General features: G+C 44.8%; 1 protein-coding gene and 1 long non-coding RNA gene across 7 annotated transcripts in view; one reads left to right on the plus strand and one right to left on the minus strand.

Moving 5' to 3' along the window:
* The window catches only part of LOC119161362 (glycosyltransferase 25 family member), a 230211-nt gene that overhangs the window by 29993 nt on the left and 181301 nt on the right, over positions 1-18917 (plus strand). For all 5 annotated transcript variants that reach the window (XM_075885037.1, XM_037413800.2, XM_075885038.1 and 2 more), the window contains exon 7: positions 2725-2807. In XM_075885037.1, coding sequence (XP_075741152.1) covers positions 2725-2807 — 83 coding nt within the window. The remainder of the gene's footprint in view (positions 1-2724; positions 2808-18917) is intronic.
* Positions 9459-14685, minus strand: LOC142790023 (uncharacterized). Of its 2 annotated transcripts, XR_012889355.1 has the most exons (4): positions 14415-14685; positions 13315-13488; positions 9984-10049; positions 9459-9561 (listed from the first exon to the last, which is right to left on the minus strand). It is a non-coding gene; the product is annotated as an uncharacterized LOC142790023 (long non-coding RNA). The 2 variants fall into 2 exon arrangements; XR_012889354.1 differs by having other exon boundaries at positions 9459-10049.

Consider the following 18917-nt stretch of genomic DNA (forward strand, 5'->3'; position numbering starts at 1 on the left):
AATTAGCAAAAACAGTCACACATATGTTGGCATTTATTTTAAGGATATGGATGTTCTTGCTTCATTGCCATCCAAACACCCACACAGTTGCTGACGGACAGGTTATAGAAGCAATACCAATTGCAAGAGGTTGAACAAAAGCTGGGCCATGCACTCCCATGTAAGTTAGGTGATCTGTGCTAGTCAGGAGTTTCGATGGGTCTTGGGTCATGCATTCTAGTGTGATTCTAAGTTCAAAAATGGAGTGTTGCCAATTCGCATCTCATGGCAACAAGATGTTTGTATACTCGAATCTAGACCACAAAAATGTTAGATATGGGTGATTTGGTATATAAAATATTTTATATACTGAAGATATATCCTAGGGGATTTATAACTGACATAGACAATAATTGCTATATGTGGGTTTGGTATATGCAGGTTCAACTTTATTTGATGAAGGTGATTTTAAAGGCAAAGCTCCATCTAGTTCTCTGCTTCCATGGCAGTTAAAGCTGGCTGATTTGCATCTCCAGCTGTTTAAATAAAAAAAAAGGAGTAAAAAAAAAGATGGAGTGCCACACACGTACGTGCACAGACAGACAAAGAGAGAGAGAGATAAAACCAAAATGCAAATTTCCTCTCCGGCTGCAAGACAGAAAAAAAAAAATTGTGGGACTCTTCAGCTTGACCTTTAAGAGTTGAGCGCTATAGCGATATCCTGTCCCTAGTGCGTCCTTCACACACTTAGTGCATGAAATCTTTTTGAAATGGCTATACACCCACTACATGGCCTTAAGGGAATCCGCACAGTAACGCATGTGCCTTTTGTTGTGGATAACCGGCTTTAAACCATGAAGTCATTATGGTAATCACATGTTGTGATGCTCGATGGCAGGGTAGACTTGTGTCACGCATTATTACTGCAATATTTCATGATGTATTGTGAAACATCTATATAGAACAGGTGTGTTTGTAAAGTTTCCAAGCAGAGGAAGTTTTTTCAGTGCTCACAAGCAGCCATATGGCTGTGTCGTAGAACATCCGCTTGCCATGCAAACAACCTTGGTTCAATTCCCGCTGTAACCCAGGATTTTTTTATTATTTTATTTGCATTGTTCTCCATTTTTCGGTCATGCGTAAGGTGACGATTTTTCACTCACAACCAACGTTACTGACGCCGATACCAGGATTCCTGCGATACGAGCTATTTAGCATTATCGCATTAATAAAGGTAAAAGAAAGGCGGTGAGTTTAACCAGGGCTGAGTCTTATAGGCTGCCCTGTGCTGGAGAAAGGGATGGGGGAACGGAAAGTTAAAGAACTAAAAAGTGACTGTCGCCACCGATGTAACAGCAGTTCCACGTTTGACATCACACACGGTGAGTCGATCCCGTGGCTTAAATTAATTAAAGCAGTGCATTCATTTCTTTATGTAACTTGTATGCATGGTCCTATGCCCCCTAAATCTTGTCAATGGTGAAGTGATTGTGGTGCTTTGTTCTCAGGCAGTGGACTTGTGAAAGCTTTTGAGAACTGGAGTACTGGTGTCCAGCAGTTGCAACACGCTTTGAGCTATTGGTGCCTGCATCTTGCTCAGCTATACACGAACAGCACTGACTAGAGGACTGACCATGCCGATGACTTGTCTATCATATTTAATTTGATATATGTACTTTATTAGCCATGGCCATAGAGTTTTCTATAAATACACTAGTGGGAACTCTTGCACTAGTGTCTATGGGAGCTGCCATGCACGACACTTCAGCCAGCATGGGAATGATTGGTAGTACACAAATCTTTGAACTCTCGGCTCCATTTGGCTTTTTGTGGCGTGGAGCTGCTTTGTCACGAAACGACAGTCAGCAAATGTTCAGCACTTGCATTACACCATTTTCACCTTTTAGGCTCACCAATTCAAACCAGGTCACTAAGTTCACTACTGTTCGTCTATTTTTGTAATTCAAAATAAAACCAATACACTGCAATAAACAAAGCTACGAGTGCATTCGAATCCTGCAATCACGAAACTAGGCAAATTTGTATGCTACCCATGCCAATCATTCTCAGGGTGGTTTAATGAATACACTGCAATAAACAAAGCCACAAGTGCATTTGAATCCTGCAATCACGAAACTAGGCAAATTTGTATACTACCCATACCCATCATTCTCATGGTGGCTTAAAGAACACAGTGCCAGACTCTCCTCTAATTAATTTTAAGAAACTATGCCATGGCTAGTGCCATATATTTTGAATGTTAGTACTATAAGTTATTTTGAAATAAGCTCCAAAGACATCACTTCAGTTTAAAATGTGTCTTGCTGCTGACTGTTCTGCAAAAGGTTGCAAAACACATAGTTTGAGAGCAAATTGACAGCAGCGATACAGAAGTCTTGAAAGAAAGATTTCAAGCCATACTACAAAAGTAAGGGGGTCTAGTGGCTTCAATATTACCATGACAAAAAGGTTGCTGCAAACTTAGTCTTACATCACCATCGTTGCGCTGCTTGACTGCTCTTGCGTTGCAAGTCAAATATGCCAATGAAAAAATTTGTGAATTCACACCACGGTTTTAAGCGGGGTAAGAAATATGTCCCGATTGTATTTTTGTGTTGATATTTAGTTTTTGCTTACTGCTGTTCTGTACTGCTAAGTGGCATTGAAAGTAAATAAATGGAGTGATATAACGACATCTTTGTGATGCATGTTCTTTTTTTTTTCTCTCTTCCTTGTTCACTGTAGTGGATGGTGAGCCCCTTCTGATTTCGCCAGCTTTGCAGCCCTTTGTGGTGCCTCCAAGGAAGGACACTCTTGGCTTTGATCAGGTGAATGCAATTGTTTCATGTGAGCAGGTTCATGTTTGGCCCACTTGTGCCTTGTATTTGTAGTGCCACCAAGCTAGTGCTTGTATGGTTAGCAGGCTTATTAATAAGATTTTTTACCAAAACGATAAGAGCGATAACGTAGTATTTTTGAAGTTGTTACCCAAGAATACTTGCGTTTGTGTAAGTGTGATGATGAAATAACTTTATTTAAAATCAGGTGAATGGAGGGCCCGAGGCCGCCTAGATGGTCGCTTGGAGCTTTTGCTCCCATGCTGCCTCCAGGGCTCGCTGGACGGCCCAAGTTGATCCGTGAGTTCTGAGCTTTGCAGCGCAGCCGACCACAGCTCCCGCAGATCTTCCGAAGAGACCACCATATGATCTTGGTATATTGGACATCCCCACAACATGTGTTGAAAGGTGGCTCTACTAGACTTGCATAACTTGCATGTGTCGCTCTTGTATATGACAAGGTAGAAAGTCTTTAATTTCATGGGATTGGGGTAGCTTTCTGTCTATAATCGCCTCCAAGGAATGGACTCGGCTCTCCCGAGTTAAGGGTGAGGTGGTGGCTGAATTCCCCTCTGCATTTGATAGTATTTGGTTGTATTACTAAATGTGGGTAATAGATTTTTTTCTCTCGATATCTCCTCCTTCATGTTCCCCTGACCGATAGAAGTCACTCCTTGCTCAGCCCGGCGAGTGAGACCTCGAGCCTTGCATTGTGCTACCTCATTGAGGTTGACAGTGGGAATGTTTCAAGCTGTATGTGCTGGGAACCAGAGCAGTTGTTTGTCATTCTTTTTTACAGTGGAGAATATTGCTTCATTTACATTCATGATGTGCCACGCCTCCGGGGAGATGTGGCTCTTAGCGTAATTTCAAATGGTCGCCTGCGAATCACTAGTAGTCTATTGAGCAATCATGGATACCAGTGCTAGTGCAATGGTTACTTCCTCTGCTGTCTAAAAAAATTTGGTATTAACTGACACGCCGGTAATGAGCTTTTGGTTGTGATCCATGACTACCGTACCGCCACGTAGTTATTTTTGTTGTGGTTTTCAGCCGCGTCAACAAAAATGGCTCTGTTGTCTGACCCGTAGCTCTGGATAATTTTTTCCGCTCTGTTTGTGGCACCTACCCTTATTGTAACATGGATGCATCTTCTTAAGTATATAAGGTGCTAAAAGTTTCTCACGAATTTTTCTTGTTATCGTCTTTTTTTCTCTGTTTTGATTGTGGTAATTCATCTCTAGCTTGCGTAATATATTCCATCCATTAGAGGTTTTTGTTAGTCGCTTTGCCTGAGACATTTGTTGTGCTTCAATGAGTTCCTCCAGTGTGTTGTGGAGTCCTAGCATTAGAAAAAGGTCCGTGCTCGTACTGATGGGAGTGCTAGTTTGTACACCTTTTTTATCAGGTCGTTAATTTTTCTCTTTCCAGCTGCGAACCAATTATGAAAGACTGCTATGTATGTGATCTGACTGACTACAAAAGACTATATCAGCCATATGATACTTTCTTCCTTCATACCCTGGTGCTTGTTAGGAATTTGATTAATCTTATGCTGTTTGTTACCTTTGCTGCTATTTTCTTAATGGTTCCCCGTTTGTACCTAAGTTCTTGATTACAAGGCCCAGTACCTTGAGCTGGTTGACTATAGGGATATTTCGGCCATTCCCTGTGTGCATCTTAATTTCTTCATAAGCCTCGTTTCTGTCATATCCAGTGGGAGGCCTACCCCTAAGCATGGGACGGTACAAAAGAAGCTCGAACTTGTCTGTGGAGCATGTGAGACCTGTTCCTATCAGGCGTCCCTCTACTGTGTTTATTGCGGTCTGCAGTCGGTGTTTTATGGAGCCTTGAAAAATTCCTTGAGAAATTTCTCTTCTGTGCCATCATAGCTGTGTATTAACTTAATAATGGCATGGCTGTTGTTCTTATTTTCTAGATAAAGTAGGAACCTCGGCAAGTGCCAGGTTCTGCCGGTGCCTAATTGCTCGTCCATAGAATCGAAAATCTCGTCCCATTGTTGTTTGCTGAGTTGCTTAGCATGTTGTTCTATTTCTTTCTTAAGAAGTGCTGTGCTCTTTCTCAACTTCCTGTTATGCTTTTGGCTGTTAAGTCTATGTTGAAGTGACTGCTTAGCTTCTCACATGTGGAGAAGTTTGCTGTCACATTTCGTTAAGTTAGATTGAGGGGGCATGATTTTAGTAGCAGCTTTGACGTCTGAGCTGCTTAGTTTATTGTTCTATGTCTGCGATTGGTCGTTGTTCATTCGCCTCTCGCATTCTACAAAGCTATTCCCAGTCTAGAAAATTGATTTTCTTTGGAGCTACTTGGGCCATATGGGAAGTGTAAACTCTGGCATACGGTGGTTGCTACCCAAATGTTGTAGTGTGTTGTGCCACATAGCCATTTGAATATTTTTGGTGAAAGTTAGGTCTGGGGTGGTGTTCCTGTTTAGCGCCGTGCCAATTCTAGTTGGACTGCAGGGATCTGTGATGAGTGTTAGACCCGACTCTTGCGAGTCATACCATAGGGCCCTTTCTTTTGGTCTCGCATATAGATATCCCCAGGCGGTGTCTGGTGCATTAAAGTTCTATATTCTCTCCAGCCAGACTAAATCTAAGTGTTCTCTGGAATAGGCTTCTTAATTTCTGTTTTTTGCGAGGGGTTGCCATAAATGTTCAGGATAAATAAGCTATGCTCTGCCTTCTTTTGTCGGTGGAGTTCCAATAAAATATTGTCTATGTGCGCTATGCCTTTGTTGTGTTACACGCACGCGATGCTCCTTTTTACCAGCGTGGTTAATGCCCTGGTCTCCCCTTTGGCATAGCCAAAAGATCTGCATCCTGCCAGTTTTGTAATACCATGTGTTTCCTGCAAAACTATGACGTCCGGTCTATCTTTGCCTTTTAAGTACTACTGCAAAACTGACCTTTTGTTTTCGTAACTTCTACAGTTCCATTGCCACATTTAAAAAACTTTCTTAGCCGGCGTCATTGTAGTTGTGACCATGGAATGGAAGTGGGAGGTTGGAGAGAGACTGATCTTATATAATTCTGTGGTTGAGATCTTGATGTGAATTGTGGCGCTTCTGCTGTGTCGGAGGAGAGTACACTGCCTGGTGACTGCTTTGCTTCTAAGACGTCTAATCTATTCATAATCGTTGCTATTGCTTTAGCCATTCGGTTCTTCATTTTGTCCCATTTTTCTTTTGATTTTTGTATCTCCTCAAGGGTCTTTTATATATCAGCTAATGGTTTATCTACCGTCGCATCATCTTGTTTTTACATTTATTGCTTGGGCCTTGTGTTTGAGAGGAGGGGATTATTCCCTTCATTCATCTTGTTCTCCACGATTTCAATTATTTCTTTTGTGCCCGCATGTGGAGCAGGAGTTACCTGGCTTACTGGGCACTTTTTCTCTTTGAGGCTTTTTATTTAATCACTCATGCATGCTAGCATTATCCTCAGCAGCGCGTTCTCGTGCTTTAGTTCTCTTAACTCATTGGTAATGGCAGTCTCCCCGTCAACTTGCGGATGCGCGCCCTCGACCACATCTGCCCAGCTCACCTTAAATTTTGGGTCTCCTGTAGGGGGTGGCCTTGTTGTGGACGTAGACCTGGATCGGGATTGGCGTCGTGTCCCCGGTTTTATGGAGTCAGAATGGGATGATGGTCGATGGGTCGATGGAGATCTCGATCTCATGCTCGACCTTGTTCGCGACTTGGAGCGTCATTCCTTTTCTTCTGGGAGGCCATATTTTTCTAAAAAATCTGCCTTCTCTCCTCCTAATATAGAGTCTTCATATTCTCGTTGTCGCTCTTGTTGCAGCCTTTGCCATTGCCTCTGCTTCATAATGAAAGGCTTCTTGAATTTGGCCTTGCATGTCTTGTCTATGGTGGTATGGTCCGCACCGCATTGCTGATGTTTGGGTTCGCACCGATGACCTTCATCTGGATGTGGTATTTCACAACCGGCACAAATCTTGTTGTCAAGATTCGGACACATGTCTCCTCAGTGTCCAAGTCTCTTGCATTCGCGACAGAAATGCACTTGTTTCAGATACAGTGAGCATCGGAGCAGCGCTGCCCTGTATCAGACAAACGTGGGCACTTGGTGTTCGTAAAAGAGCACAATCACTGTGGTAGTATTACTGAGCCTGTTCGCTGCTATTGCTGTTGGCTTTTTGGTAGTAACAATAGATGCTGTGATGTCTTTTGGACCCTTTTCGAGTGGGATTCTTTTGATAACTCCTTTGGCCGTCGTGCCCGACGCTGTCTCGCAGGCATTTGTCTCATGAAGCTTGTCTTGAACTTTGATACGTCTTACAGTCTGATACTTGTTGGCATGCTCCTGATCTGGTGTACTAGCAATCAGAATATTTTGATAGTTGTTAGGACAGATGATATCCTCCTCCCATTCCTCTAAAGGGTGCCCACCGCATCTCCTGCATCTGCACCTGTGCTGTTAGGTTATCCACACTGTGCTCAGATATTTCGATTCCTCTAGTTGGTCTGATTACAATCTTGTAATCCCTTCTTGGAAAATGTGGCATTCTGCTTGCTTTGCATATTTGAGTGCTACAGTTTAAAGCAGTCACCGACATTTTGATGAAACAGTGCCTTACTAAACAAAGGATGAGATAAAGGAGTGCACAGGATGTGCTCTTAACTCACATCTCAAGCTTATTTGGAAAAACACTTATGTCAGGGATGACAAAGAAAACGGTCGAAAAAGAAAAAGAATAAAGATGCACGGCACGTGAGCAAGAGAAGAAATTGGAAAACAAAAAAGAGTAGTGCAACCGTGCACAAGGAATTGGAAAGTGGGCGCTTGGAGAAGGGAATGTGGCCAGGAAGACGGTGAAGAGAACACGAGGTCGAGACAGCCTGGGTCTCGCTTCAGGACTGCAACGCGTTGAGAGCCACCCAAGTTTTTACTTCGGCAAGATGCCATCATTGTGCTCCGGTCTTCCAGCTGGCAGGCGGTACAGCGAGGGGCAGGGACAGGTCAGCGTCACGCTGCTAACCTTGAATGAATGAGCACGAGCTTGCGGCTACCTGTCTGCCATGTCAACGGCGCAGAGGCCAAAGCGGCCCAAAAGGTGCCCGGAGTTCCTGCTGGCACCGGTCCAACACCGGAGAACTACGTTTGTGTTCCTGCCTCGATAACGCAGCACCCTTGTACACCAGTGGGCATGCCGGTTTTGATGGGGGCGGTGAGCGACGGTTCGTTGTTAGCGCGACTGACAGGCACCATAAGTGGCTGACACTGGGCGCCGGGTTCAGCATGGTTACCGAGAGGGACGAGCGACTAGAGATGCGCGTGGGACAGCGTCGTGCCAGGATTTCTGGAGTTTTTTTTCTAGGGAACTAGATGTTTGCTGCCAGTTCTATTGTTTTGAGTAGATATGTAGATCTGTGTTTTTGGTATTTGTATCGTTAAGTAGAAGGAAGTGTATCTTTACGTTGCATCGTGTCCGGTTCATGTGTCAATCCCGCTGACTCAAAGACGTGGTGAAAACTTGTGATATATTGCATGAAAGGAAAACGTGATCAGCGAAACAGAATGAAGTATAATGGATGTGGGAAGCAATACAATCTACGCACTGCTTACAATAGAATAAAAGGGTTTTAACCTCTGTTTTCAATTGATACATTATCAAACGTATCAATGTGTGCAGGAAGGGAAATTGATTCCGGTGCCATTACCACTTTAAAATATAGTGCCCCTTTGCCAGGACTTGTCAGGAATTTTGGTCGTATGCTATTAGTTGCAGAGTACTGTCTATTGAGCATTTTGGCTAAAAAATATTTGAGCTAAAGTTTTTCATTACCCAATACAGCAGTACACAAATGGATGAAAGATTATGTATTTTTTAATGGGGGTAAGCTACATTCTTGCAAATTTCAAAGTATGGTCTCAGCCCGCACTCGAATTCCTCTCCTGCCTTCTCTCACACTGGAGCTGACGGACCAGTTCCTATTTATGTGGCCACAAATATTAGCCCATGCTACCTCTGTTTTTGTCTTTAGCCTCGTTTTTTTTTCCTACTGTGTGGTACATTCGCAGAGGTTATTATGTATGGCTGTGTGTCCTCGAAATCTTAGAGTTGCTCTCAGTGTTGCCGGTGATTTGTTTACCATGCAAAATGCACCTAGCATGACAGCAACATTCTTGATCATGGCATATTTAGCTCCTTCACACAGAAGAGCACATTGATTTTGTTGTAAGCTTCCAATGTCCTTGTGGCACTACAAGCGATGCAATACTTTGCAGGCACAGTTGTCTCTTTGTGACCGATTCATCGCACTTTTGTTTTTGTGATGCTCAAACCTGCTACAGCACTCTGAAGCTCATTACACTAAGATATTTGAATATTCTAGTGAGTGTTCTGAGCCGAAAAATTTCCTACTCTGAAAACTGTTTAAACAGCATTTTGTAATATCATTGAATATAAGTACTAGTGTTAGAGAAAAATTACCTTTGTACTGTAGATTCAATACCCATGTTCTTCATTCTAAAACAAAATGAAATATGCATTGCATGGCATCCACTACATTTAAGACAGGCTTGTTTAAATTATGAATGTTTAGTTTTAACAACTTGGTGCATCTCATGGCAGTAGTGAAACAGGCAAACAGGATATGTCACCAGATTTTTATTCATGAATCTGGTGATGCATACATTTTTTTTGCCTGATGATTAAAGAATCGAGGCCCTAAAGTAAGAACTGCCAAGGGAACCTCCTAAGAAAAAGTAAATTGTGGATCAGTCCATCTGTCTGCAAAGAGTGACAAATCGGCACTAAAATATACAAAAAAGTACTCATAAAGTAGGGCAACATAAGAAGTAATGATGGGTTGTTTGTAATTACAGAATTCAAAAGAGCACATCAAAGTTATAAATAATTGAACAAATTAATTTTAAGACGTTTACAAAACAAATGAATTGTACATGATTTTAAATCAAAAGGTAGCATGTTCCACAGTGTTTACACGAGAATCTTGCCATCATTGTACCATAATTTGTTCGTATTTCAGGTAAAAGTAATCATGGTAGTTGAAAGTTTGGTGTTGTTAGTATTTACAAATGACATCAGAAAAACAAGAAATAAATAACTTATGACTTATACAAGACCAAACATGAGTATTAGAGTTTTGTGGCTTACAAGTTTTCACTGAGGTGAAATGTTCAGGAAAGTTGCTTGTTGGACAGGTTGGTACATACTTAGTAACTGCAAAAGAAGCCACAAAACATCAAAATCGGAAAAAGCAGAGTGGCAGAAACAGAGGCAGAGAGGAGAGATGTGGGGCTAACAACTGGCATTTATTTCGGGAAAAACTTTCCTCCCAAGTCTGTACAATGCATGTGCATATAACAAACCAAAAAACTAAGCAAGCTAATCTAAGCAAATCATCTCTGTGCTAGAAATAAACATTCTTTTCTGGTAAGATAAACCGAAGCTGCACTAACACATTTGTCTGGATCAAGTTGACTTGACACATGAGCACTAGTAGTGTACACACTGGCGCAACGATGAGAGACAACCCCCCAGCAAAAGGAGCAAGCTCCTAAAAGCAGGGGCGTCGCATATATAGTTAAAAAAGCAACGAAGAATAAAAATGATGAATGAAAGCCACACACGATGCCCAATAGCCGAATTTGTTCGGTAAGACCACCCGCATATGCTGACCTTTCAGTGAGCTAAGTGAAGCTGCCAATCAGCTGTTAAAAAGGCCAACTCCGGTGATTTTTCGAGGTCAATGGATCTGAATGAAATTCGCTGGGTAAGTTTATTTGCACATTTTCACCATTCATGCCAAACTGCAGGCCTTAGAGTTTCACAGATTGTTTCTAAATGAATTTTATAGCTTGCCTGTAAACGCCCACCTCGCTGCCAGAATTCATGGCAACATTGGGTGTGTGACGTAGATTTTTTTCATGGTGGAAGTGACGAAACTGATGTGCCACTGCAGCATCTGCTATGGATTGTGTGGGTTTGGCAAGCGCTTCCTTGGTTGAGCGTGCGATTTCCTTTTCCGTGTTGGTGGGCGTGCCATAGATGGCAAGTGGTGTTGCGTTGTGGGCCGCACACAATTCACCATATAACAGCGTAGGCATTTTAGCCGATCTCTGCAGGCACAAACTTGGACGGGCTGGACAAGTAGTGCCATCTGGCAGCGTTATGTGCAACCAGGCAGGTTGCGCATATTGTAGAAGTGCACTCGGTTGGGTTTAGGTTTTGGTATTGCGGTTTTTGGTATTCAGTATTTAGGTTTCAGTATTGCGGTATTGCGGTTTCACTAATCAAAAGTTATTTTTGAATTTCTTGAGCATTTCAGCTATCGGGTGCGTGACAAGAGTGCCTCAGGAACACAAAGCCACCATTACCCTCACATGGTAAAAAAATCGCCGTAGTTAGCCTTTAAGGTCCACCTGATGCTCGTGTACATTGTCACGCTGTTAGCTGTTAAGAGGTATAAAAACTTCAAGGTTTAAAAGGTGGGGAACAATAATATTGCATCACAATTAGGGACTCATTCAACTGCACTCTGGAAGGGCACTTTTTTCTTTTTCGCTTGCGCTGATTTTTTTCCTGCTTGCTATCAAAGGACAAAGTTGACTTGGCGAGGAAGCTTATCAAAGCGCTCAGTAACTTCCGATACGCTGATCTCCACATCTCTGTAGGTGTACAGAAGTGCCAGGCCAATTGTGCGTTCCTCAGACATTGTGGAACGTAACTAGTTCTTAAGTAACTTCATGCTTGAAAACATTCTTTTGGTGCGAAAAGTGGTCACTGGAAGGGTGACTAGAATTTGCAATAGCTTGTACACATTTGCATAGAACGTGCTGTCACAATGAGAAAGGGCATTGGTTCATTTGCTGGGGCACTTGTTTGCTGCTTTGTTCTGCTATTTTGTCCACCATGATTGCAGTTCTCCCAAAGCAGGCCTCGTTTCTACGTTATGCGTAAAAAGGGTCAGGAGATTTTCTGCTCAATTCTTTCGATCATCTTGATATAGTAATTTGCGGATGGTACAATTACTGAAAAGTTCTTTAGCAGTGCCTGTGCTTTTCGAGCTATTGGTTTAAAGGGGAACTCCGGTGCATTTTCAACCACACTTAAATAATGCTGTTTTATAATAGTATTGACGGTCCTAAAAAGCTAGGATAGTTCATTTTCCCGACGCACTCGTCAATAATTTTAATTAAGCGAAAATGACAAGTCAAAACAGAAACCGAAACAGGGAGCGGCTCTGTTGTTCATAGTGGGTATCTGATGACATCACAAGAATTCGTCGCCGATGACGTCACGAGATCCGGTATGCCCCGCCACGGCTGGCCAGGGTGTAAACATAGCTCTTGTGCCTCGATCTTCTGATGTGCAAAAAGCAAGTTGGCGATGTCATCCGACCCCCGCAGGGGCGTCTGCGAAAGCAGGCGTTTGATGCGTAGCGACACCACGGACCCGAGCTAATGGGAGTGGGGGGGGGGTTCGACTCCCTCCCACACCTAGCCGTGCATGGCTGAGCCGTGTCCGGGGAAAAGGGGATCCTGGGGGTTGAGCCGACGCTGGGTGATTGGACCTTTAAGGCCCTCCGGCAGAGGCAATACACCACTTTGGCCCCAGCTTCACACAGACGGCACATGTGGGCTGACCCACCCAGGGGAAATCGGCAGTCGCCTTTTCCTATCCACCCTCTAATACCTTTTTCTTTCCTATCTCCTTTCTTTGCTGTCTTGTCTTCTAATCCTTTCAGTTGCTTCCCAGTTTTTGTAGTCGGTCTGGGTTATCCTTGTGTTCTATATCCAGCCTTGGATATATTATATTGGGTTATAGCAGCTATGTATAGCTGGCGTATACATGTGTTACCCAAGCATTGTAGCGTCCCCTTGTTGGGCTCGATGGTGGGTGGCTACCATAGCTGCTGAATCATAAAACATTTCATGGGTACTCCCTTCCCTCCATTTTCTGATTGCTTTCTCAAAAGAGTGCGCACAGGAGTAACATCGCGCTTTTTTGCATCGTACAAAGACAATTTCCCCCTGTATCATGTGTCACAGTGAGCAAACCAACATGCCAGTGAGAGGTGTCTCACCTTTCCTTGTTGCCAAATTCTGCCAAAAAAAACTAGGACCAGGATATAAGACCAGCAAAATGCCAAGCGAAGATATTCTTCTTGAGATCTTTTGTAAATCCCAACATGAGAAACTTGCCAGCCTTGAGAAATTCGGAGATATCCCCATTACTGTGACAGCACACAAATCAATGAATACGGTTCGTGGTGTAATGACAGACAATGACCTGATTACACTGACTGAGGCAGAATTATTGGACGGACGGAAAGAGAAAAATGTGATTGATGTTAAGAGAATAAATATACGCAGGGATAACAAAGAAATACCAACCAAGTACCTTATTCTTACATTCGACTCGAGCAGGCTCCCAGAACATATTGAAACAGGGTATATGAAAGTTTGTGTCAGAGTGTACGTACCTAATCGCTGATGATGTTTTCGGTGCCAGAGGTATGGCCATGGATCTTTGAGTTGTAGAGGACGGCTAGCGTGTGCAAAATGCGGTGAGCATGAACACTCCTCTGATGACTGCGACAACACACCCCACTGTACGAACTGCGATGGTGAACACCCTTCCTACTCCCGATCATGCCCTGCATGGAAAAAGGAAAAGACATAACTTTCAAATTCAAAGAAAATGTATCGTTCAAGGAAGCATGAAAGCGGTTCTCAATAGTACAGCATATTACATATGACGATGTGACACGCGAGGGGGCAGTGTCACAACGGTCAGTGGATTCTGCTCAGACCTTGTACAGGGATGCAGCGGCTAAGCCACCAGCCCCCCAGGCGGATGCAGCACCTGCTGCTGCTCTGCCGTCAACTAAAAACCAACAGCCTAGCGGCTCAGCAGCCCCCACGGCCTCTTCTTGCGAGTTGAGACTGAAACAACAGTATGCACACACTGTGCGTTCATCTAGCGTCTCCAGCGAGGCGATGGATACATCACCAGTCACCTCGACACCGGTGGTGTTGAAGGAGTGGCACCACTCCCTTGAATGAGCTGCTACAAAAATACAACGTATAACAGCTCCTCCAAAAGAGGGTCTGCCATGAAACAAATCCTGATATACAGAGTACTTTCTCTTCCTATGTAATAATGGCTGCAAAGATCCTGCAGTGGAATGTTAGAGGCCTTTTACATAACCTAGATGACGTGCAAGAACTAATTAGCACCTTTAATCCTAAAGTACTGTGATACAGGAAACACATCTACAGCCAAAGAACACAAGATTTTTAAATCAATATGTCATTTTTCGTAAGGATCGTACTGACCACCTTGCCTTATCAGGTGGGGTAGCTATCATTGCAGTAAGGTCCATTGCAAGGAAGCACTTACAACTTCAAACTTCTCTGGAGGCAGTGGCCATTCGTGCCATCTTACTTAATAGAACCATAACTATCGGCTTTCTATACATCCCCCCGGATCAAGTGCTTAGCAGGGCTGATTTTGAAGGCCTAGTTAACAAGCACCCAGAGCCATTTATTTTAACTGGCAATTTCAATGCACACAACTCACTCTGGGGAGACTCTCAATGTGCTGCATGGGGCCTCTTAATAGAGCGGTATCTCTTGAACTCTGGCACATGCCCTTTCAACAAAAAAAAACAACCAACATATTACAGCACCACACACAACACTTATTCTGTGATTGACCTAACAATCTTCTCAGCCACTCTTTTACCCTGCCTAGATTGGGAGATGGTTCAAAACCCCTACGGCAGTGGCCACTTCCATATCTGCCTCAAGGCCACAAGGGAGCATTCAATACCACATAACCCTCAATGGAAATTAGCATGTGCAGATTGGAAAAAGTTCTCTCGTATAACTTGTATACCTAGGAAGGCTTTTAATGAATTTGACATAAACGGTGCTATTGCACATTTTACCGCTTTTATAGTTGATGCTGCGCCTTGTGTTCCCATGACAAACAGGGCCAAAAGAAAAAAAGCGTGTTCTATGGTGGAATGACCAGTGCAGAAATGCACAGAAAAAGAAAAATAAGGCGTGGTGTTTGCTATGCCAGTGTCCGACGACAGAAAATTTTACTTTAAACAAGTAAAATCTGAGGACAGGCGCACTCGTCGTAGTGCTAAAGGAGATAGCTGGGTGAACTATCTCTCGAGTATCAACTCATACACACAAGAAGTAAAAGTATGGAATAGGCTAAGAAAACAATCAAATAAACATTTCAACGCTCTACCTTTTGTTGACAACTAAGGCAACAGCCTTGAAGACCAGGCAAATGCACTTGGTGAACATTTTGATCGCGTGTCTAGCTCTTCAAACTACTCAGCAAGTGTCTGTAAATACAAGGAAATAACAGAGAAGAAACCACTAAATCATACGCCTAATAGAAATGAACAGTACAATCATCCCTTTGGCATGGCTAAGTTTATGGCTTACTTGAACGCTTGTCACAACTCATCTTTGGGAGCCGATAAAATCATGTACACAATGGTAAAACACCTACATCCTGATGCACAAATGGTGCTTTTGAGTCTCTACAAGATCTGGACCACAGGGTGTATTCCTTTAAGATGGAATGAGGCTATTGTAATCCCCGTTTACGCGTAAACCGCAACCAAGCGGCTGTTTTCTTGACATTACACGCTTCCGCAAACACACACTTGTCTGGAGCGACCCTTCCTGATCTTTTAACCGATAAATAACTTGATTAAATTATTAAATGAAGTTTATTAAAGCTAGGTGGGACCTTTTGCACGTTCCACAAGATCGTAGAACCTTCCGTTAAAGATATTTGTATGTATCCTGATGAAAGCTAGTTCAAAACTGTATGGTGGTGGTGGTAAAAACATTTATTGCCAGCAAATGGCGTCAGTAGAAAGCACGCATTGACAAACTTTCGTCATGTTGTTGCCAGTAAAACATATGGTCAAGCATCAAAGATAGCTATCCTTGTTCAGATATTTCTTTTCAAAAATAGCCTTCTGAGTTGTCACGTTCACGCGGTGCTGGGGTATTCCTGCATCATGAAGATTCGATGGGGCTACGAGTAATTGTATGTGCACATTCTGTGCTAATGTCTAGTATATTCGATTTATGAGGAGTATTTTTCTTTTTACTTAGAGTCAGTATCTTAATTCATAAGATGACAATTGAAGCTTTTATGTGATAACTATACATGAAAATCGCTTTCTTTGCGTTGTATCCATGAATCTTCCTTGCTGAGGACGCGGATATACATTGCAACCACATCTTCCGTGCAGCGTGAACCGAACAGGAAGGCACTCTCTAAATTGTGAGAACAGTTCAATTCATGCTCTCTGAAAATGAATGAGTCATAACATGATCAACGTAACCGCTTTTCAGATTTATTTATTGTGCTACCTTTACAAACGCCATGAACGTGCGTTTACTCTGCCTTCTATACACGTGTTTTGTTTTAAGCAGCAGCTGCCAATTCAAACTCAAAAGGTGCGTAAGCTGTCACACGAAATGGTTCATTGTCGCGATAAGTATACAACAATGAACGCCAGAGGTGCGCGAGATAACGTAGCCACGAGCGAAAACTGGTGAAAACGACCTATCAGTCAGGCAGACTGGAAATAGAAATTTACTGGTGAAATCGACGTGCGCTTTGGCGCTGTTGAAAAAAAAAATGACGATATTCTTTTCTGTGACATCACAGCATAACTGAAGCCCCATATCGCTTCACGTCGCAAACAGCGAAGATTAGGTGGTCAGCCCATACAAAGTGCACACTGAAGCTTCTAGAAATTATACACGTTGATTTACTCATACACCATGTTGTATACAAGCAAACTGACTGATTAGGTGGTGGTGGTAATGGTTCTTTGAGAAAAGGAAAAAGGCACCTAATTTCTGCAGCCCTTAAGGCAGCATGGCGCAGTGCCTTGTAGGGGATTGGGGAAGGGAATGAACAGGATAGATGAGGAACAGGTGTGGGGAATGGAAGGAGCAGAAGAAAGCAGCCGCGAGTCCGTCGCGGCAAGGAGGGTGGGAAGTCGCCTACAGCACCCCAAACTTGTGATGAGAGGCTTGTGGAGGTCTTCTCGATGTAAGAGGGCAGGTGTGCCCTTGCTGTGGTGCGATTACTCGCGCTGAAGTATACCGGGTGGCGGGATGGTTACCATTGTGCAGAGTTCCCGCGCAGGGTGGTCTTGAGTAGGTAGTCGAGCACGTACTGCAGGGCGGTCATAAGGATGCGGATGTGCGCATCCCTCTCGTCCTCTGCAGGCGTGACAGGGTGAGCAGCGGGCAACTCCACTTCGGTGGAAGGGGCTGCTAGCTGGTTTAGCTGGCGCGGCGCTGGGGGAGTTCGAGGGTTTGCAGAGGTCGGCCTCCGGGTGTCGGCGGCCACAGCGGACGCAGTCGCCGGCGCGCTGGCATGCCTCGGTAACGTGGCCGAAGCAACCGCACTGCCGGCACTGTCGTAGACGTGGTCTCACGGGCAGCACGCGTAGCTGCAGCCCGAAGATGGTGATGCGGTCGGGTGGAGAGGGGCTTGCGTAGTGTAGCTTCACAGTACTTCTCTCCCTGGTCGCCGAAGTCACAGGAGCGGCTGAGCCGATGCCCTCGGAGCAGCTCTGTGTTGGTAAGGTTGCCGTCCACGCCGTACATGAAGCCGGTGCTGATGTGACGGTCCGCAGGCTCCCTGGCGGTTACGAAGATCCCGTTGAGCTCTGCGATGGTAAGGAGTTCGCGCAAGCACTCGGGCGCCGCCGCGTCAGCAGCCACGATGTTGTGATGGTGGTTGACATGCACCGCCATGACACGGGGCCGCCCAGCAAGTGCCGCCGCGAGCACCAGGCATGGAGACCCCCGAAAAGAGCTGCGGGTAGCAGATGGACAGCAGAGGGCTGTGCTCAATACTGCTGAATCTGTCACGACAGCCGTGGCCTGCTGTTCTCTTGCCCTCCGCTGTGCCGCTTTGGAGACGACGGTGATGAAGTCTACCTCGGCATAGAAAGGACTTGGGCACGGGCGCGGTACTGTGACGGGAGAGCTCCGAGGCACCAATGCTGCAGGGGCCTCTACTGTGTGCGTCTCGGAGATGCGGTGTTGCTTCCACTGCGAGCTCCGAGCTTGCGACTTCCTCTTCCTCGGGGCCGGAGCAGTGGCAGTCGCAGTGGGAGCCTTTGGTGAGGTTCCCGCGTTGCCTTCTGAACTGTGGTCAGTTGCGAGGGCTTGCGAAGTCGCCGCGATGTTCTGCGCAAGGCAGGACGTGTCGGGCGCCGCTGTAGGCTCCTCGTTCTGTTTGTGTACTCGCTTTCTAGAGGCTGGGGTGGTGCCCATGCCCTCTGTTGTGTCGAGGGCAAGAACGACTGGTGTGTTGTCGCTGCTGGCCGTCGTGGAGAAGGCAGGCGCGACGTGGTTGTTAGCACTGAAGTTCGCCTCTTGTGCTTGCTGTTGAAGCCAGCCGCCCATTGCAAAGACGGCCTGCATCTCTAGCAGTTGTTTAGCGGTCGAGGTGCTTGCGGGACTGGTGTTCCCGGTGGCGGCTGCCTGGGCGGTGGCCGCAGGCTGAGATGGGTGAAGAGGGGCTTTGGTTTTTTCTTTTTGGCTTTGCCTTTTTGGTCATCTTACCCTCGATGAAGCACAGTAGTCCGACGCGGGAGAGCGTGCTGTTAATGTACACAACGCGCCGCCGAAGCGAGCGCGCTCACTGTGAACAGGAACTGCCGAAACACGGAACGCTAAAAAACACGTCCTATCACTTTGGAAGTCCCCAGCGCATGCCTCCAGACTGATTAGCATGGCGACATCCTGCGTTTAAATTCTCTTCGTGTTTCCTTGTTCTCTTCTGGGGGAAAAGGGGGACCATCGACATGGGTCCAGTCACGCGTGTCTTTATTAATTAAAGAAAAGAAAAAAAAAACCTCTGCCCTAAAGGTATTGACGACGTCCCTTTTGAATGCGGAACATTTTATAGTTGCACCTAGCTACTTGCAAATCCGGCGTCAGCAGTGTCGGCTACACCCCCACTGCACATGCTCGCGTCTCGTGCCAACTGTGGAGGGAGCACGGCACATGACAA

Source organism: Rhipicephalus microplus, unplaced genomic scaffold (genome assembly GCF_043290135.1).
Source record: "Rhipicephalus microplus isolate Deutch F79 unplaced genomic scaffold, USDA_Rmic scaffold_65, whole genome shotgun sequence".
NCBI lineage: Eukaryota > Metazoa > Arthropoda > Arachnida > Ixodida > Ixodidae > Rhipicephalus > Rhipicephalus microplus.